Source organism: Hypanus sabinus, chromosome 10 (genome assembly GCF_030144855.1).
Source record: "Hypanus sabinus isolate sHypSab1 chromosome 10, sHypSab1.hap1, whole genome shotgun sequence".
Classification (NCBI taxonomy): domain Eukaryota; kingdom Metazoa; phylum Chordata; class Chondrichthyes; order Myliobatiformes; family Dasyatidae; genus Hypanus; species Hypanus sabinus.
Genome location: NC_082715.1, coordinates 67,151,966 through 67,170,416, shown reverse-complemented (window position 1 = coordinate 67,170,416; position 18,451 = coordinate 67,151,966). Strand labels below are relative to the sequence as shown.

Here is an 18,451-nt window from a genome sequence, read left to right as displayed (position 1 = left end):
ACACACACTAGTCCTCATTGTGCAGGGTGAGCAGCTTCAAGTTCCTGGGCTTCAGCATCTCAGAGGAGGTATTCTGGGCCCAGCATACTGATGCAATCATGAAGAATGCATGCAAGTGTCTGTACTTTATTGGGAGATTGAGAAGATTTTGTATGTCACCAAAGACTAGGAAATTTTTATATTACTATACCATAGAGAACTTTCTGACTGGTTGCATCATCACCTGGTATGCTGTCTCCAATGCATCGGATCAACAGAGGACGTGTTTGAAGAAGTCAGCACCCATCATTAAGGATCTTCACCATTCAGCACATTGCTCATTTCATTGCTACCATCAGGGAGGAGGTACAGGACCTGAAGACTCGTACTCAAAGTTTTAGGAACTGCTTCTTCCCCTCTTCCATAGATTTCTCAATGGTACCATGAACCCACAAACACTGTTCTGTTCTCTTTTTGCACTATTATTTTTATATTTCTTATGATAACTTATAGTAATTTTATGTATTGTTCTATTCCGCTGCCACAAAACAACAAATCTATGTGTCAGTGATAATAAAGCTGATTCTAATTTTCTGGCAATTCATCCATGATGAATCATAATGCAAATATCTCAGCCAGGATTCATAAGGCCATAAGATATCAGTGCAGAATTAGGCCATTTGGCCCATCAAGTCTGCTCTGCCATTTCATCATGGCTGATCCATTTTTCTCTTGGCCTACCCCCGCCCGCACCGCATTTCTCTTCATGCCCTGACCAATCATGAATCTATCATCCTCATCCTTAAATATACATGAAGTATTGGTCTCCACAGCTGCTTTTGGCAACAAATTCCACAGATTCCCCACTCATTGTCTAAAGAATTTCCTCCTCATCCCCGTTCTAAAAGAACACCCCATTAATCTGAGGAGTGTCCTCTGGTCTTAGAGACTGCCACCATAGGAGGGATCTTCTCCACATCCAATCTATCAAGGCCTTTCACCATTCAATAGGTTTCAATGACATCCCGTCTCATTCTTCTGAGTTCAAGTGAATAAAGGCCCAGAGGCCACAGACACTTTATATATGACAAGCCATTTAATCCTGTAATCACGAGGAAATCTGCAGATGCTGGAAATTCAAACAACAACACACACAAAATGCTGGTGGAACACAACAGGCCAGGCAGCATCTACGACTATCAGTTTTCTTGGATATACCTGATCAGGTTTTAGAAATTTATTTACCTTCATGCACTTTAGCTCATTGAGGACCTCCTTTACTGTAATGTGTGCTTTTTCCAAAATTTTCCCAATAACTTTCCTAGTTCCAAAGTCTTTGTGTTCCACCACAGTTTAAAAAAAAAGAGGAGAAATATTCATTGAGGACCTTGAAGATTTGCTATGCTATAGATATACACTTTTGTCTCATAGGTACTCTATTCTCTCTCTGGTTACTCCTTTGTCTTTAATATACTGTAAAAATCTATTTGAGTTCTTAAATATTCTCTGCCAAAGCTGTCTCATGCCCCCATATCTTGATTTCCTTCATTACACTCTTGCATTCCCTGTACACATCCAAAGAAGAAGAAGGCCCTTAACTCCTGGTGGAGTCATTGGGGTGCTGTCATGACAAGCTTTTTGCACCGATATTTTTGGTGATTGCTTACCATGAGGCGATTCTGTAGCATTCTGCAGTTTTTTTTTAATATGAGTTTGAGTTGCTAGCTTGATGCTCAACCTAGCATGGATGGAAAGCATGCAAGGGAGCTCGCTGGATCCAAACTCAGGACCATTCACTCCGGACTGTACCCAATCCATGTCTCATTTTGTCAAGCCACTGTCTCAATATTGCTTGTGTTCCTACTTTGTCAACCCAGTCCATTACTCCAGTAGGAACATGCAGAACTTGAGCTCTCACTCCCACATGCTGGAGGTCTCCTTGCTCATAAACAACCTAATCCTTTGCAAGTTCCTGTCTCATACTTGCAAATTCTGTGTTGCTCCAATTTAAAACCTGAACTTGTGGAAAAGTTTTGCTCCTTTCTATAACTATTTAATAACAAATAGAACTAACCAAAGTACTCTTCCAATATTATATCAGTCTCTTTCCCCACCCTATTACCCAAGAGGAGGTTGACCTGTGCCCTTTCCCTAGCTGGCCCTCTATATATTATCCAAGGAAACTTCTGAACATGCTGAACAAATTCAACCCCATCGAAGCCCTTAACATTATAACAGTCCCAAATCCTGTTTTTCTTGCAACTCTCCACAATCTCCCTACGTATATATATTTTCTAACTCCCTTTGAGTATCTAGTGGCCTGTAGTACACACCAATAAGGAGATCGGCCCTTTGTATTTCTCATAGTCCTCCCTTAACTGCATTTCTGTAATGGCTATAACATCCCAGTCCTTTGTAGCTATCCCTGTTCTGAGTTCCTCCACCTTACCTGTCAGGTCTCTTGTAGTGAAATAAATGAAATTTAATCCATCAGTTTTATCTTGCAACCTGCATGCTTCTGCCTGTGTTGTGTATTCAGCTTGCTCGTCACTGACCTGAATCACTTTCAAGCCTCTCATTTGCCTTCCTGCTGCTGAGACTTCCTCTCTCCTGCCAAACTATTTTAAACCCTCCCTAGCAAATCTGCCTGTTATGATGTTGCTCACTGAAAGTTCAGGTGCAACAATCCCTCTGACATACATAATCTGTGCTCCAGAAGAAACTCCATTAGCCCAAAAATCTGAATCACAATGACCTGCACCATTTTTTCAGTGATGCAATCATCTGTCATCTTAACCTAGCTGCACATGATAAAAAATCATAGGCAGCCAAAAGTAAAAGTACACAGCTCCGTAAACATGGCATTACAGCTACACCTGGTCATGTTTGCATCATCAGTCAGGGCACTGAGTATGGATGTTGGCAGTTATGTTGCCATTGTAACAGGACATTAGTAATGACAAATTTGGATTATTTTCAGTTTTGGCAATACTGGTATAGAAAAGATGCCATTAAGCTGGAAAAAATGAAGAAGAGATTTACGAGGTTGTTTGCCTCGACTCGTGGAACTTGATCAAGTTGGTACTTTTTTCTCTGGATCACTTGGAAATGAGAGAGGATCATACAGTAAATCACTGATTGCAAGATTATTTCAGTAGAGCAGAATAGTTTGAGTAATTTTATTAAAATGTTAATTATTCAATTATGCAATAATCTAATGATTAAAATAAAACTTTTGTGTTACGTTTTTCAATTCTAGGTAACTGACAATGATCTTGCAACATTTGATTTTATGCTTTGCATGGATGACAGCAATTTGAGGTGAGTCAAATAATATTTTCTGCAGCTGATGTAGTTTGAAACAGGTTTGACACCTGTCGTGTTAAAATATTTCCAGGCATAAAATGATTTAGCCTTTGTGTACATCAATTATCTTCCTCTGTGAATCACAATAGGTACATAACCAACAGTTATAGTTTCCTTGCAATACTATATCTCAACAGTAGAACTTCCTTATCTGGAAATCACTTGTGAAGATTTCCTTAAAATCATTTCAAAACTTGTAAATAGAAATGTGAGGGAGTGAAAGGGATTATTGTTCACGTGGAGCTTTATGAATTATTTAGATTTTTTAAAAAGTATAATCTCTAGAACCTCTCTCAAAACCTATTTTCATTGTTCATATGCTGGTATTTGGCTTCTTGTTGGGTAGAACTCCTAATACTACTCCATTCTGGTCTCTTAAATGGTATAACATATTCTTCATGTAATATTGTAGTGTATGTTGCCCAAGTTTTCTAATAGAATGAAAATCACATGCTATGCCCAATTGTAAAGTGCTAAAAATGAAACTCTTATTTGGCTGGTTTTCCTCTTTATTCAGACAATGTGGGGGAAATATAGTTACACACCTTGTTGTTTTCCCAATTACTTGATATTTTCACTTTGGTATAATAGAATGGATTTTTTTGCAATTGATAGATGAATATATATTAGAATAAGGTATTGACCTTTTGGCCCTTGAGCTTACTTTGCAATTCAATAAGATCACTGATCTAATTCTGGCTCCAACTTTGCAAGTTCCCACTCCAGTAACCCCTCATCTTATTATGAAACTTGGCCTTGAAGTATTGAATGATGCTGCTTCCAGTGCCTTGAGGAAGAGAATTACAAAGTCTTACAACCGTCTGAGAGAAAAATTCACCTCATCTTTATCTTAAATGAGTGGTCACTTATCTTATTCTTTTTAATATGTAGCATGATTTTTAATCTGTTCGGTGTACGTATACTGCAAATGATTTACATTATTATTTCTCTTCTGCGTCATGTATTGCATTGAATTGCTACTGCTAAGTTAACAAATTTCACGACCACATGTTGGTGATTATAAATCTGATTCTGATTTAAGCTGCGATCCCTGGTTCGAAGTTCTCAAGCAGGTAGAAAACATCCTGCCAAAACCCCTAAAGATCTAATATGTTTCAATCAAGTTTCACGCTTTTAAAATCCAATGGATACAGGCGCAGGCTTTCCAACCTGTGATCTAAAGACAGCCAGCACATTTTTGGTATTAATCTAGTAAACCTTATCTGAACTGCTTGCAACACATTAGCAGTGTTCATTAAATAAAGCAATATTCTATACACTTCTCTGGATGTGGTCTCATTAATGCCCTTTCCAACAAAAGATTTGTACTTAATCCCCAGCAATCAATGATAATGTCCATTTTTTTTATTATAAGCTGAATCTGTACTCTAGAGTTTTTAAATCTTGCAATTAGATCCATCTGCATCTTAGATCTTTGAAATCACTTACCCTTTAGGTCATGTGTGCCATTTTATTTCTTTTGTCAAAATGATCAATTTCACATTGGGCTTATTTGCCAACTCTTTGCCTCCTCACTTATTTTAATCTTGTTATACACTCCTTATATTTACAAACATCCTTCTCTTATCTGCAAATTTAGCAGCTATATCTTTATTCCTTCATCTAAGTCATTTATATGAAGTTAATGTCCCAGTCTTTTGGTAACGCACATGTTAAATCTTGTCAACCAAGAAAATGCCAATATTCATTTTGTTGTTTGCCAGCCAACATTCTATCCATGCTATTTCCTGTACCACAAGGTTTTATTTCCAGCATTAGCACCCTATCAATTGCCTTTTGGCAATCCAACTGTCAAAAGTTTTCCTTCATCTTCAGCACATATTAAATCCAAAAAAGGTCATATTCCCTTTATATAAAGCTCTTTTGTATTTGCCTGATTATTTTGATTATTTTCAAGTGTCCCAATGTTATATCATAGAATCAAAGATCCAAGAGGTCATACAGCAAAGCCCCCTCAGCCCACAATACCTATATTAATCCCATTTGCCAGTACTTGATCCATAGGCTTCCATGTCTTGGCAACTCAAGTGCTCTTTCAGATACTACTTGTATTTGAGAAACTCCACTGTTACCTTCGGCTATGAGTTCTAGTTTACTACCAGCAGCTTGTTGAAAACATTCCTTCCTCAGATCCCTTCTGCACTTTTCCTCCTCCCTGTTTTCTTTGGGCCCTCCGGATTTAGACATCGCAATGATGGGTATTGGTTTTCACTGTCAACCCAACTATGGTTTCAATGAGGAAACATCTATTACTATGTACAACTTTCATAATTTTGTAAAACACTGAGGTCTCTTCCTCGGTCTCCTCTGCTCCAATGAAAACAAATCCAAACTATCCATCACATCTCATAACTAAAGCATTACATCCCAGGTAACATCTTGCTGAAACCCCTCTTCATCTTCATCAGTACAATCATGTTCTTCCAGAACTGCAAGCATATATTCATTCCACTGTGATCTAATCAAGATGTTATAAAATTGTATGAGTTATATGATGGCCTCTGCCACTAATTAGGGTTTAAGCTAATATGGCAGGACGGTGGGAATCCAGGCAGAAAGACAGAGACCAAAGCAAAAATTAGAAATGAAAAAGTCAATGAAGCACAGAAAAGTCAAATGCAAAACACACAAAGGTTACTAGATTCGAAAAGGACAATGAGGGTAAGGACATTATCTGAATTTCTGTAGTATTTGAAACAAGGCCAATGAATTAGTGAACAAATCAGTACAAAGAGGCATTGCAGAATTGTGTTTGCAGTGTTGAGATTATTGGGAATTAAATATTCAAGGGAATTTTGGTAATACAGAAGGATACACAGAAAGGTATGGAAAGTGGAGCGCTGTTAAATCTGAGATCAGGGTGATAGTAAGAGATGATAATTCAAATTCAGAATTGGTTAATGTTATTTTCAGTGCACTTGTGTAAAGGAGGACCAAATAATTATTACTCCTGATCCATTGCAGCATGAAAAAACAATAATATAAACACACAGAAAGGTCTAGAGAGTAGAATGTTGAGTCTATCTTTTTAGAAATTAGTAGTTGAGGGACAAAAAATCAGTCGTGTGAGTTGTCTGTTGGTCGAAAGAATACAGAAAATATCTGTAAGTATGTTGCCAGGATTGGAGGACCTGAGTTGTAAGGAAAGGTTGAATAGATCAAGACTTTATTCCTTGGAACGTAGAAGATTGGGGAAATATTTGATAGAGGTTTACAAAATTATGAGGGATGTTGATAGGGTAAATGCAAGCAGACATTTTCCACTGAGGTTGGGTGAGACTACAGCTAGAGGTCATGGGTTAAGGGTATAAGGTGTAATTTTTAACGAGAAGGGAAACTTCTTCACTCAGAGGGTCATGAGAATGTGGAACGAGCTACCAGCAGAAGAGGTGCATATACGCTTGATTTGAACATTTAAGAGAAGTTTGGGTAGGTACATGGGTGGCAGGGATATGGAGGGATATGGTCTGGTTGCAGGTCAATGAAATTGGGCAGTTTAAATAGTTCAGCATGGACTAGGTAGGCCAAAGGGCCTGTTTCTGTGCTGTACTTTTTTATTTTTATGACTGTGACTCTAAAAGAAGCAAGTACTCATAGTGGTAAATCGTTACAAGTTTAGTGATGCATTCTCTGTGCAAATCGTAAATAGTAGAAATGTGAAACTACAACTCACCTTTAGTTTTGCTTAATATTATTTTGCAGTCATACCAGTTACTAAATTATCTATTTAGTACCAATGCAAAATGGAGAGCATTGTACTGAACTTGCTTCCAAAAGAGTTGCTGAGCTAACGTGAATGCTAATTTGAGTAGAATATCAAAGTCTTAACATTTTTATTTCAGATAGTTAGATGCTTATGCCATTACTCAAGTATTATCTTTGTATTTTCTCTTTTTTTCAGCAATTAAATTAGATTATAAATTTATATTTCATTATCTTCAAATTAATACTAATATTTTCAGAATCTCTTTCTTAAAGTCACATATTAAATAAGTAAATGATTTACTTCAAATAATTTCTATCTTTAATGTTTTTTCTCCTCTGACCTAATTATGGAGTTATTTAAAAATGCATCCTTCTGATATCAAAGTTTCTATCAGTTTTTTTTTTAACTATTTGTTAAGCAGTATACAGAATTCCATGTGGAAGAATTTAGTTACTATTGTGATTATTATTAATACGATTCAAAATTTGTGGAAGGATTCTAGCTCTTGTTTGATAAATTTGCAGATCTTTAAAATCATTGGCTGGAAAAGTAAACAATCCAAAGTCAAAAATACAATTACTTGGATCATATGATCCACAAAAGAAGCTTATTATACACGATCCTTATTATGTAAGTAAAACCTTCAAATTATTTTTTGTGTATATAAAATTTACATTGCTCAAAGCTTTAATTGGAATCATATTTATTCTTCAATCCCATCTTGTGTCTGTTTTGGAGATTTTGTTTTATCTTTTTTTTTTGCTTCTTATTCCAGGGAGAGGAATCAGATTTTGAAGAAGTGTACCAGCAGTGCTTAAGGTGTTGCACAGCATTCCTGGAAGCTAATAATTAATTACGTTCAAGAGGAGTTATTTTTATCATGTATTAGAACAAATTATATCATTGAGCCTGGATTTACTAACATCATTGGTTTCAGATTTCCAGATCTAGTTACTGGAAATTAAATTAAATATAGCTAACAATATTAAACATACGTTTCAATGTTCCTGTTTTCTCTGTAGTGAGTAGACAGAAGTATTCATCCACGCAAATTTTAAAACTGCTAAAACCTCATTAAAACTTGCATTTGATGGTCTTCATGAATTTTTAATCTGGTTAATTTCTGGGAAGTATGGCACAGAGCTACAAAATGAATAATATGGTTGAGAGTTTAAGTATGTTCAAGAAAGAGTGAAAAGTTGCTAAGCACATTAAATTTATTCTATATTGATGTTGCTACAACTAATTCCTTTCCACTTTTTAAAAATACATTTTAGCCTGAATGACTTGAATGCTAAAAATTTTCCCATACCATAAAACATGTAAAGAATTACTATTTACAATTATACATTTAATGCTGTTCTTTGAGAGATAAAACTACTTTGGTTTAAAAAAAAACTTGCATTTATATAGCACACTTATAATTGTTAGCAATCTTAAACACCTTAAAATGATGTATTTATAAAATTTGCCTCTGGTCTATGGAATGTTAACATGAGAGTCTTGAAGAAGGAATTACCTGGAGCTTGGATAACAGGCTTATCCAACAGCCCAATCAGCAGCAGGAGCAGGCCACAGCGATGAGATTTCTCGCAGATTGGTGACGCTTGTTTAAAAGTACAGAAGGGACAAGCGGGGTGACCATTGTTAGGAGTAGGCCAGTGGTGAGAGTAGAAGTGTCAAGCTTTGGCTCAAAGGAAGCTTTAGCTCAAAAGAAGTGTTGGCTCTTGGTAAGCTTCTGTTAAGATTCTCGTTTTTTTCTCTCTTACTGGCTGTTTTGTGTTCTTCATGCCGGATGTTGGAACCCCAGGAGACCCAGAGTCTCCCATACTTCTGCATGAAGGTTATCCAACTGCAGCTCCTTGAGACGTTGTTAGGAATCTGGAGCAGTAGCTGCATGACCTTCGGCTAATACAGGAGTTACAAGGAAGTAGTCACCCCAAAATTCCAGGAGGCAAGTAGCTAGATGACTGTCAGGAGAAATGGAAATGTGAATAGGTAGTTAACACAGAGCACCCTTTGGCAATTTCCCTAAATAATAAGTATACTGTTTTGTATATTATTTTGGGGGGTGACCTCCCAGGGGAATGCCATGGAGACCAGGTTACTTGCACTAAGCATTGGTCTGTGGTGCAGAAGGGAAGGAGGGAGAAGAGGAGACTGGTAGTGATATGGGACTCAATAGTCAGGGGAACAGACAGGAGATTCTGTGGATGTAAACAGAACACCTGAATAGTATGTCATCTCCCAGGTGCCAGGGTCAGAGACATCTCAGATTGCGTCCACAACATCTTGAAGAAGAAGGGAGAGCAGCCAGATATCTTGGTACTTACTGATACCAGCGGCGTAGGAAGGAAAAGCAGAGTTCCTGAAAAGAAAATTTAGAGAGCTAGGTAGAAAGCTGAGAAGCAGGACCTTCGGGTAGTAATTTCTGGATTGCCAACTTTGCCACGCGCCAATGAGGGAAGAGGGTGATTTGGCAGATTAATGTGTGGTTGAGAAGCTGGTGCAGGGGACAGAGCTTCAAGTTCTTGGATCATTGGGATTTCCTCGGGGGAGGTTTGACTTGTTTAAAAGTGATGGGTTGCACCTGAACCCAAGGGGACCCTATAGTCTTGAGGGCGGATTTATTGGAGCAGTTAGGGAGGGTTTAAACTAATTTGGTAGGTGAGTGGGAACCAGAGAGAAGGAACTCAGGATAGGACAGATGGTAAAAAAGCAAAGGTAGTGTGCAGTCAGACTCAAGAAAGTCAGGCAGATGACAGGACACAATTGCAGCCAGCACAGTGAGTATCAGTGCATTACGGATACGGAATCAAAAAGGGTAAGCAATACAGTACTCAAAGTGTTATATCTCAGTGCACAGAGTATAAGAAATAAGGTGGAATACCTTGTTGCACTATTACAGATTGTCAGGTATGATGTTGTGATCATCACTGAATCATGGCTGAAGGATGGCTGTAATTGAGAGCTAAATGTCCAAGGTTACATGTTGTATCAAAGGGATAGGAAGATGGGTGTGGGGATGCTATGGCTCTGTTGCTAAGGAATGGCATCAATTCAGCAGAAAGATGTGACATAGGATCGGAAGATATCGAATCCTTGTGGGTCGAGTTAAGAAACTGCAAAGGTAAAATGACCTTGATGTCAGTTATATACTGGCCTCCCAATGGCAGCTGGGATGTGGACCACAGATTACAAAGGGAAATAGAAAAGGTGTGTCAAAAAGGCAGTGTCATAAGAGTCATGTTAAATTTCAACATGCCGGTAGATTGGGAAAATCAGATTGGCAATGGGTCTCGAGAGGGAGTTTGTCAGTGAGCCTACTAGGGGATCAGCTATACTGGACTGGGTGTTACGTAATGAACCAGAGGTGATTAGGGAGCTTAAGGTAAAAGAACCCTTCGGATGCAGTGATGCTAGGAGTAGGGAGTAAACAGCTGGAAATGACAGATGCAGCCAAGATGTTTAGCAAAATGGTTGACAGTCTGCATTCCATCTCACCATGTAGAAGTGGCTACAATGGGAGCTCCAAATGCAATAGTAAATCCCAGAGGATATGCATGTGAAAGGCTGTTTCACCTGGAAGTGCTGTTTAGGGCCTTCAACATTGGTGAGGGAGGAACTGTGGGACCAGGTGTTATAACTCTGGTAGGTACAAATGCCTAGTGAGAGAGGGGAATGGAAGAGCAAGATTGAGTGAACCAGGTAGTCAAGGAGTGATCGCTGCAGGAAGGGGAAGGAGACATGCAGTTGGTTGTGGGATTCTGGTGTAGGTTATGAAAATTGTAAGGAATGATATGTTAGCTTTGTAGGCTGGTGCGGTGGTAGGTGAGGACCATGGGAATTTTATCCCAGTTTGCCCTTGGTGGTAGAGGCATGGGGGAAGAGTAGAAGTGTGAGAAATAAAGGAGATGTGATTGAAGGTTCCATCGATCACAATGAGAGGCGAAGGAGCTCTGTTTGCTTACAGAAAGATCATCTTAGATGTCCTGGAGTGGAAGGCCTGCTGAGATCAGATATGTCACATCTTCGTTGGATGTCTTTGCTACATTTGCAGTGGCTATCTGGACTCTCCATTTGCCAGCGGTTTTAATTCTCTCTCCCATACTGACATGTCGAGCCTCAGACTTCTGCACCGATAATCACAAACTAGAGGAAAATCACCTCATATTCTGCCTGGGTGGCTTACATCCTGATGGTATAAACATCGAATTCTCCAATTTCTAGTAGCAGACTCCACCTTCCATCCCCCATTGTTCCCCTTTTCTCCCTTTTGAACAATCTGCTCGTGACCATGCCTCATTCCTTTCCTCCATACTTCCCACCTACCCATCATCTGCACACTTGCCCCATGGTTACCCCTCCTCCAGTACTTCCCTTTGACCTCCCCACCTCACTTCCTTTATTTCAAACTTCCCTTGCCTGTCCTCTGAGAAATCATCATCTTCTGGCCCTTTGTCACTTCCACCTATGATCCCCTCAGTTTCTGGTGCCACATCCACTGTCCACTCCCTTATCTGCCTATCAACTATTTCACCTGGATCTTCCCATCACCTCAAAGTAAATTCATCATCAATGTACATATATGTCACCATATACTTTATTGAGCTTTTATTTTCTTGCAGGCATTCACAGTAGAAAAGAGAAAATACAATAGCAAAACTACACACAGACATATACTGACAAACAACCAAAGTGCAAGTAAAGAATAAATAACTTAATAATACTGAGAACATGACTTGTAGAACCTTTGAAAAGGACTCCATGTGTTGTGAAATCAGTTCAGCTTTGAGTTAAATGAAGTTATCCGTGCTTGATGTTCCTGAACCCGATGGTGTGGGAATTACAGCTCCTGTACTTCCCTTTTAATGGCTGCAGTGGGAAAAGAATCTGGCCTGGATCTGGAAGTAGGATAATAATTGATAACCTATTATATGTCAATTGACTTCAATAATCATAAGGTTACACTGACTATTTTTTTGTAGGAATCTCATCTAATCTCCATTGCATCTGTTAACTCTAAAGGCATTTTACAAACCAGTGTTTTACATATCCCCTTTTCAAGACACCCAAGCAGGAGATGTGTACTTTGATCTTGTTTATTCCATTTTTCACTCCACTTGCCATGACTTCAGTTTCCAGTCAACAGCATTCTCTGTCATTTCATGGCATTGCCAGTATGATGTTAATTCAATCACATCTTTCCCTCCCCCTCCACCTCCGTCTCACTCCCTTGATTTTTCCCATGGAACTTACCTGGGATATGACGAGCTGGAAGATGTGCCCTGTTACTTCCTCCCTTCTGACTATCTGGAACAGCAAAAAACACTTGAAAATAAAGTACATCAATAATTGTATTCTACACTTACATCGAACTCAAACAGCAAAGTTACTTTTGCTGCCAATTTATACCCTGTTTTCATCATTACACATTCTGTCTCTGACCCTCCCTTGTTTGGATTTCTGTTTCCAATTCAGAAGTTGATCAAGCCATAAACATCCATCACAAACTTGTGTATGCCTGTAGATATGTTGGCTATGTTCAACTACTTATAACCATTCCATTCCATACTTCTATTTCCTCTGTCCACTTGGCAATTATTATAATAATGAGATTTTCTGCAAAGGTGCCTCTGAAATGCCATACTTCTTCCTGAATTGTGGCTTCTCTATCATGGCGGACAGAGTCCTTGACTTAATTAATTTCCTGCACCTCACATTGAACACACTGTTACTTGCTGTGTTAGTTCCAATGCAGACATGAAGAACTAAACCTCATCTTTCCTCTGAGCTTGTAGCTTGTATTCAACATTGACCTCTAGGAAATTGCTTTCTCTGTCTGCGGTGTTGGCTCAGTTTTTCAATCCCTTACTAGAGCCCAGTCTGCTGGTCATGTTATACAGTCTGACTTTTAATATCACATAATACAGAAAAAGAAGCATAAACATTCTCCAGCTGTCTGTATTAACCAATCTGATGTGATAATCCCCTAGGTATTCCCTTTACATTATCCATCTGCGTCTCCCTCCAGCTCTGCAACATTTTATCTGTTTGCCACATCAGATGAATGTCTCCAACATAACATGCTAACTCAATTTTTTCTTGCCACAAGTGCTGTCTCACTTGATGATTATGTCTAATGGAGTGCCTCAGGGATCTGATCTGTCCTTTCTCTTTGTGATTTTTATAAATGACCTGGATGAGTAAGTGGAGGGATGGGTTAATAAATTTGCTGATGACGCAAAGGTTGGAGGTGTTGTGGATAGTGTGGAGGGCTGACAGAGGTTACAACAGGACATTGATAGGATGCAAAACTGGGCTGAGAAGTGGCAGATAGAGTTCAACCCAGATAAGTATGAAGTGGTTCATTTTGGTAGGTCAAATATGATGGCAGAATATAGTACTAATGGTAAGACTAGGTGGTGTGGAGGATCAGAGGGATCTTGGAGACCGAGTCCATAGGACACTCAAAGCTACTGCGCAAGTTGACTCTGTGGTTAAGAAGGCATACGGTGCATTGGCCTTCATCAACCGTGGGATTGAGTTTTAGAGCCGAGAAGTAATGTTGCAGCTATATAGGACCTTGGTCAGATCCCATTTGGAGTACTGTGCTCAGTTTTGGTCACCTCAGTACAGGAGGGATGTGGAAACTATCGAAAGGGCGCAGCGGGTCCAGGATGTTGCCTGGATTGGGGAGCATGCCTTACGAGAAAAAGTTGAGTGAACTTGGCCTTTTCTCCTTGGAGCAACGGAGGATGAGAGGTAACCTAGTAGAGGTGTATAAGACGATGAGAGGCATTGATCGTGTGGATAGTCAGATGCTTTTCCCCAGGGCTGAAATGGCTATCCTGAGAAGGCACAGTTTTAAGGTGCTTGAAAGTAAGTACAGAAGAGATGTCAGGGGTAAGTTTTTTTACGCAGAGAGTGGTGAGTGTGTGGAATGGGCTTCTGGCGAAGGTGGTGGAGGTGGATAGAATAGGGTCTTTTAAGAGACTCCTGGATAGATACATGGAACTCAGAAAAATAGAGGGCTATGGGTAACCCTAGTAATTTCTAAAGTAAGTACATGTTTGGCACAGCATTATGGGCTGAAGGGTCTGTATTGTGCTTTAGTTTTTCTATGTTTCCATTTTTAACTCAATTGTACTTATTGATAAAATAGTAATTTACTTATTCTTTTCAATTAATATGCAAAAGTCAGTTTTAGGTGAGACTGCTTTGCAGAGTTCTCTGCTTAGTTCACTTACTTGTCACATTCATTCTTCATCTCACTCCCACTAGGTGTGTGCTCAAGCACCCTTCACTTGTCCAACAAAGTTTAAGTACAGCATTTTCTTCAATTGGGCACATCACAGGCTTCTGGGCTCGATAACTTACAATGATAAATATTATTTCTGTTTATTTTTTTTCCAGACCTATCTTAGTTTTCTTGTGTTTCCATTTTGTCATTAACCCTCTCTTCACATTCTATCAATTTGCACCAATGACATAGTTAGAAAAGGGGAGGAGGTGCTGTATAGTGAGTATAGCAAGTTCTGGAAGTGGCTGAAAAGCAGGATCTAAAAGGTAGTAAATCTCTGGATTACTCCCAGTGCCACATGCTAGTCAGTGCAGGAATATGATAGTAGTACAGATCAATGAGAGCTTGAGGATCTGATGCAGTTGCAGGGTTTCAGATTTCTGGATTATTAGGTCTCTTCTGAGTAGGTTATGACCTGAGAAAAAAAAGATAGATTACATCTGAACCTGAAAGGGACCAACACTCTTGACACGTTTTCTGGAGCTGCTGGGAAAGACTTAAACTAATTTAGCAGAGGGATGGGAACTGGAGTAATAGGGCTGAAAATAGGGCAATTGATATACAAATAGATGTAGTGTGAAATGTGACTGAGGAAGGATAAGCAAATGATGAGGCAAAATTGCAGGCAGTGAGAAGATTTGAAGTGTAACATGGCAAAATTAAAAACGACAATGAATACAAGACTGAAGGTGTTATATTTGAATGCACATGGACGGTACACAGAGTAAAGTAGATCAACTTCTAGCACAGTTAGAGATTTGCAAGTATGGCATGAACATCATTGAGTCATGGATGAAATAAGATCATATTTGGAAGCTTGACATCTAAGGATGTACATAGTATCGACAGGACAAGCATGTAGAGGGGATGGGATGCCAATGTTGATAAAAATGAAATCAAATTCTTAGAAGGAGGTGACATATGATTGGAAGATGTAGAATCCTTGTGGGTAGAGTTAAGAAACTGAAAAAGGAAAAAAAAATCCCATTGGGAATTGTATACAGGCCTCTGAACAGTAGTCAGGATATGAGACATGAATTACAATGGGAGATGGAAAAGGCATGTCAAAAAGGATAATGTTATGTTAGTCATGGGGGGATTTCAATATGCAGGTAGACTGGGAAAATCAGGTTGGTGCTGAATCCTAAGAGGAAATTTGTAGGATGTGTGCGAGATGGCTTTTTAGAGCGGCTTCTGGTTCAGTCCACTTGGGGAAAGTTAATTATGAATTTGGTATTGTGTAATGAACCAGATTTGTTGAGGGGCTTAAGGTAAAAGATTGCTTCAGAGGCAGTGATGAAAATATGGTAGAATTCAGTTTCAGAGAAAGAAGCTAAAGTCAGATGTATGAGCATTAGAGTGGAGTAAAGAAAATTACTGAGGCATAAGCGAGGAATTGGCCATAGTTGATTGGAAGGGGACACTAGCAGAGATGACAGCAGAACAGCAGTGACTGGAGTTTCTGGAGGCAATTTGGAAGGGACAGGATTGATGCATCCCAAAGATGAAGTATTCTAATGCAAGATGACGCAACCATGACTGACATGGGAAGTCAAAGACAACAGAAAAGCAAAAGAAAGGGTATATACTATGGCAAAATTAGTGGCAAGTTAAAGGATTGGGAATCTTTTAAAAATAACAGAAGGCAACTGGAAAAAATCCGGAAGGAGAGAAAAGATGAAATATGAAGGTAAGCTAGGCAATAATATAAAAGAAGATTCCAGAAGTTTTTTTTGGGGGGGATATATAATGAATTAAAATGAATCGAGTAGATAGTGCACTGCTGGAAAATGACATTGGAGAGGTGGTAATGGGGGACAGAGAGATGGTGGGAGATCTTACTATTTTGCATCAGTCTTCACTGTGGAAGGTACTAGCAGGGTGCCAGTAATTTGAGTGTTAGGACAGAAGTGAGTGTAGTTGCTATTACGAAGGACAAGGTGCTTGGAAAGCTAGAAGGTCTGAAGGTAGATAAGTCACATAGACCAGATGCTGTACACCCCTGAGTTTTAAAAGAGGTTGTGGAGGCAAAAATAATGATATTTCAAGATCTGCAAGATTCTGGAATTGTTCTGGAGGACTGGAAAATTACAAATGTCACTGCACTCTTTAAGAAGGGAGGGGAGCAGAGGAAAGAAATTATAGGCTGATTAGGCTGACTTCAGTGGTTGGGAAGATGCCTGAGTCCATTATTAAGGATAAAGTTTTGGGAAACATGGATAACATAAGCCCAAGTCAGCCTGGTTTCCTTTGGGGAAATCTTGCCAAATCTGTTGAAGTTCTTTGAGGAATGCTGGATAGACTGAAGAGTCCATCAATGTTTTTTTCATGGATTTTGACAAGGTGTCATACATCAGACTGCTTAACAAGAGCCCATGGTAGTACAGGAAAGATACTAGTGTGGACAGAAGTTTGGCAGACTGGCGGGAGGCAAAGAGTGAGAACAAAGCAGATCTTTTCTGGTAGGCTGCTGGTAAATAATGATGTTCTGCAGGATCAGTATTGGGACTGCTTCTTTTCATGCTATATGTCAGTGATATTGTTAATGAAATTGATGGCTTGTGGCTAAGTTTGTGGATGATATGAAGATAGGTGGAGAAGCAGGTCGTGTTGAGGAAGCAGAGTCTGCAGAAGGACTTGGACAGATTGTGATAAGTGACAGATGGATAATAAGGAAAGGAACTGTATGTTCATGCACTTTAGTAGATAGAATAAAGCATAGACTTTTCTAAATGGGGAGAACATTCAAAAATTAGTAATGCAAAGGGACTTGGAAGTCCTTGTGCACGATTCCCTACAGATTAACTTGCAGGCTGAGTTGGTTGTAAGGACTGCAAATGCAATGTTAGCATTCATACCAAGAGCACTAGAGTACAAGACCAAGGGTGTAATGCTGAGACTTTATAAGGCATTGATTAGGCCACATGGAGTATTGTCAGCAGTTTTGGTCCCTTATCTAAGAAATGATGTGCTGCATTGGAAAGTATCTAGAAAAGTTTTAATGCGAATGACTCTGGGCATAAAAGGCTTAATGTGTGAGGAGCATTGATGGCTCTGGGACTGTATTCACAGGAGTTTGGAAGAATGTGGGGGTATCTCATTGAAACCTGTTGAATATTGAAAGGCCTAGATAAAGAGAATGTTTCTTATAGCTGGTGAGTCTAGGACCAGAGGGCACTGCCTCAGAATAGAGGAACGTCTATTTAGAACAGAGATTAGGAAGTATTTCTTCAGGCAAAGGGTGATGACTCTGTGGAATTCATTGCCACATGCTTCTATGGAGGTGAAATCATTGAGTATATTTAAAACTGGTGTTGGGAGGATCTTGATTCGACAGGGTGTCAGAGGTTATGGGGAGAAGGAATTGAGAGGGATATTAAATCAGACATGTTTGAATAGCAGAACAGACTTGAACCAAATGACCTAATTTGCTCTTATGTCTTATGGTCGATCACACCTTCCAGTTTATTCTTCCTTACCTCATATTACAACAACTTCTGTCTAACTTTTCCCCAGCTATCACGGAAGGTTAATGAGTTGGAATGCAATTTGTGGCTAAATATAATATGCCAAGAGAGTTCTATTTAGAGACACGAGAGTGCAGATGCTGGGATCTGGAACAACGAACAACCTGCTGGAGGAATTCTGCACAACAGAACAGATTCTGCTCAACCCAGAGAATTTTAGCTGCTAAAATACTAATAGACAAATGTTTAACAACTCCATCTATGCCTTAATAGAGGAAGCAGCATTGTTTCTTTAAATGGATTAATGCAATCTCTAAAACGCAGAATTTTAACAGTTGGAGTATATAGAAAAACTGATCAATCTGCTCCACGTCCACTCTACTGAAGCCATTCGGAATGAAGTAGGCTTCAATTATATCCCTCCCTCATCCTCTAAACTTCAAGTACAGGCCCAGAGACAGCAAACGCTCCTCATATGTTAAGTTTATGAAAAAAGGAAAGATGTAAAAAGTATAAACAATTATAATCATACAAGTCCCCTGAAGAATATAAAAAATGTACAGGAGAAAAATAAATTAAATTTGGAGAGCAAAGGAGTTGTTGGCAGGT

General features: G+C 39.1%; 1 protein-coding gene across 2 annotated transcripts in view; it reads left to right on the top strand.

Moving 5' to 3' along the window:
* Positions 1 to 8,168, top strand: part of acp1 (acid phosphatase 1) — a 36,764-nt gene extending 28,596 nt beyond the window's left edge. For both annotated transcript variants that reach the window (XM_059982002.1, XM_059982003.1), the window contains exons 4-6: positions 3,239 to 3,300; positions 7,597 to 7,702; positions 7,848 to 8,168. In XM_059982002.1, the coding sequence (XP_059837985.1) occupies positions 3,239 to 3,300; positions 7,597 to 7,702; positions 7,848 to 7,925 (246 nt within the window). In that variant the 3' untranslated portion in view covers positions 7,926 to 8,168. The remainder of the gene's footprint in view (positions 1 to 3,238; positions 3,301 to 7,596; positions 7,703 to 7,847) is intronic.
* Positions 8,169 to 18,451: the final 10,283 nt, after the last annotated feature.